Below are 1346 nucleotides of genomic sequence, written 5' to 3'. Positions count from 1 at the left end.
CACACACACAATGTATGAAAGCATAAAAATGATATTATCTCTAGGTATTCCTAAAATTACAAGTCTGACAAAGCATCGCAGCAATGACGGCAAACACAAAGTCTTGACGTGTGAGGCAGAAGGTTCACCTAAACCTGATGTACAGTGGAGTGTCAACGGAACTAACGTGAGTCACTATCACTGTCAGACTAAATATAGATCTGAATCTGATCTGATTTATATCATCATGTTGTAGACATTACTCTTGTCCCAAAAGAACCTTGCATCTTGTACTTTTTTATGCAAGAAGGAAAGATGCCCAGATATTTAACTCTGTTCCGGTCTAGACAAGATGAAAGGTGCACAGGTGTTTGAAGTCACAGGTTTTCAGCACCCAGAAGCGAAGAGCCAACTTTCAATTTACATTAAAAAGGGAACAGATGTCCTGGGACGGAAATGTCTGGAATCGCACAAAAAGAATTATTATTCGTCCTGTGTTCCACAGACTGATGGCTCTGGTATTTGGTTGCGAGCGACTTTGCCTTTGTTTCTTGCTTTTTTATTTTGACAAGAAGCGAATTTCCACAGAGGCACGTCTCGCCACCCTCCCAAATGCCTTTGAGGTAAGGTGATTTCCACTTATTGTGAGACTACAGCCAGGACATGAAAACAGGACAGTGAGGACCGGGATGCCAAAGCAGGACACCAAAAACTAGCCTGTGTTGGTTACCCCAGATATCCTAGACATAGTGTGTGTCCCATGAGTCACAGTGTTTTGGTCTGACCGACACTCGTCTTTCTCTTTCACTCTCAGAGTACCACAGGCTCACCGTGATGCAAATACTCATGCAGTTAGCTCTTTTCTGCTTCTCAGTGTCTGGCCGGTCTCTGTGGATGCATTTCAAATAAATGACTTTAGATTTGGTGTTTTGTATTGGTTTGCTTCCAACAGGATTATAAAGTCACACCCTGTGTACAGTCGTGGCCAAAAGTTTTGGCAGTGGCATCATTTTTTTTGCAAAGTTTGCTGCTTAAGCTGTTGTGGAGTTCATTCACATTGTTTCTAGATTATTGTGTAGAATGATCAGATGCATTTTAAATAATTGCTAAAAGCTTCATTGGCCAAAAAATTAACTTTTCACAAAAAAAAAATAAAAAAAATCTCACTGTTTTTTGATCCTTACACAAAATGACCAGCTAACATTAATTGACTAATATCAGCAGCACATGTGAAAGTGTGAATGAGTACTAGTGAGGTGAAATCACTATCATAGTAATGAGACTGTAAGAGCAGACTAATTGCTATAAAAGAAGGAAAGAAGCACGTCCAATCATTGTGTTCTTGTTAGCAATGGTTACCTCCAAAG

At 40.0% G+C, this 1346-nt stretch overlaps 1 protein-coding gene across 2 annotated transcripts in view; it reads left to right on the top strand.

Annotated features, from left to right (window-relative positions):
• The window catches only part of LOC107693963 (CD166 antigen homolog), a 74855-nt gene that overhangs the window by 65338 nt on the left and 8171 nt on the right, over positions 1-1346 (top strand). For both annotated transcript variants that reach the window (XM_016493546.1, XM_016493545.1), the window contains exon 11: positions 45-166. In XM_016493546.1, the coding sequence (XP_016349032.1) occupies positions 45-166 (122 nt within the window). The remainder of the gene's footprint in view (positions 1-44; positions 167-1346) is intronic.

Source organism: Sinocyclocheilus anshuiensis, unplaced genomic scaffold (assembly GCF_001515605.1).
Source record: "Sinocyclocheilus anshuiensis isolate Anshui unplaced genomic scaffold, SAMN03320099.WGS_v1.1 scaffold694, whole genome shotgun sequence".
Taxonomy (NCBI): Eukaryota; Metazoa; Chordata; class Actinopteri; order Cypriniformes; family Cyprinidae; genus Sinocyclocheilus; species Sinocyclocheilus anshuiensis.
This window is presented reverse-complemented; position numbering and strand designations above follow the sequence as displayed.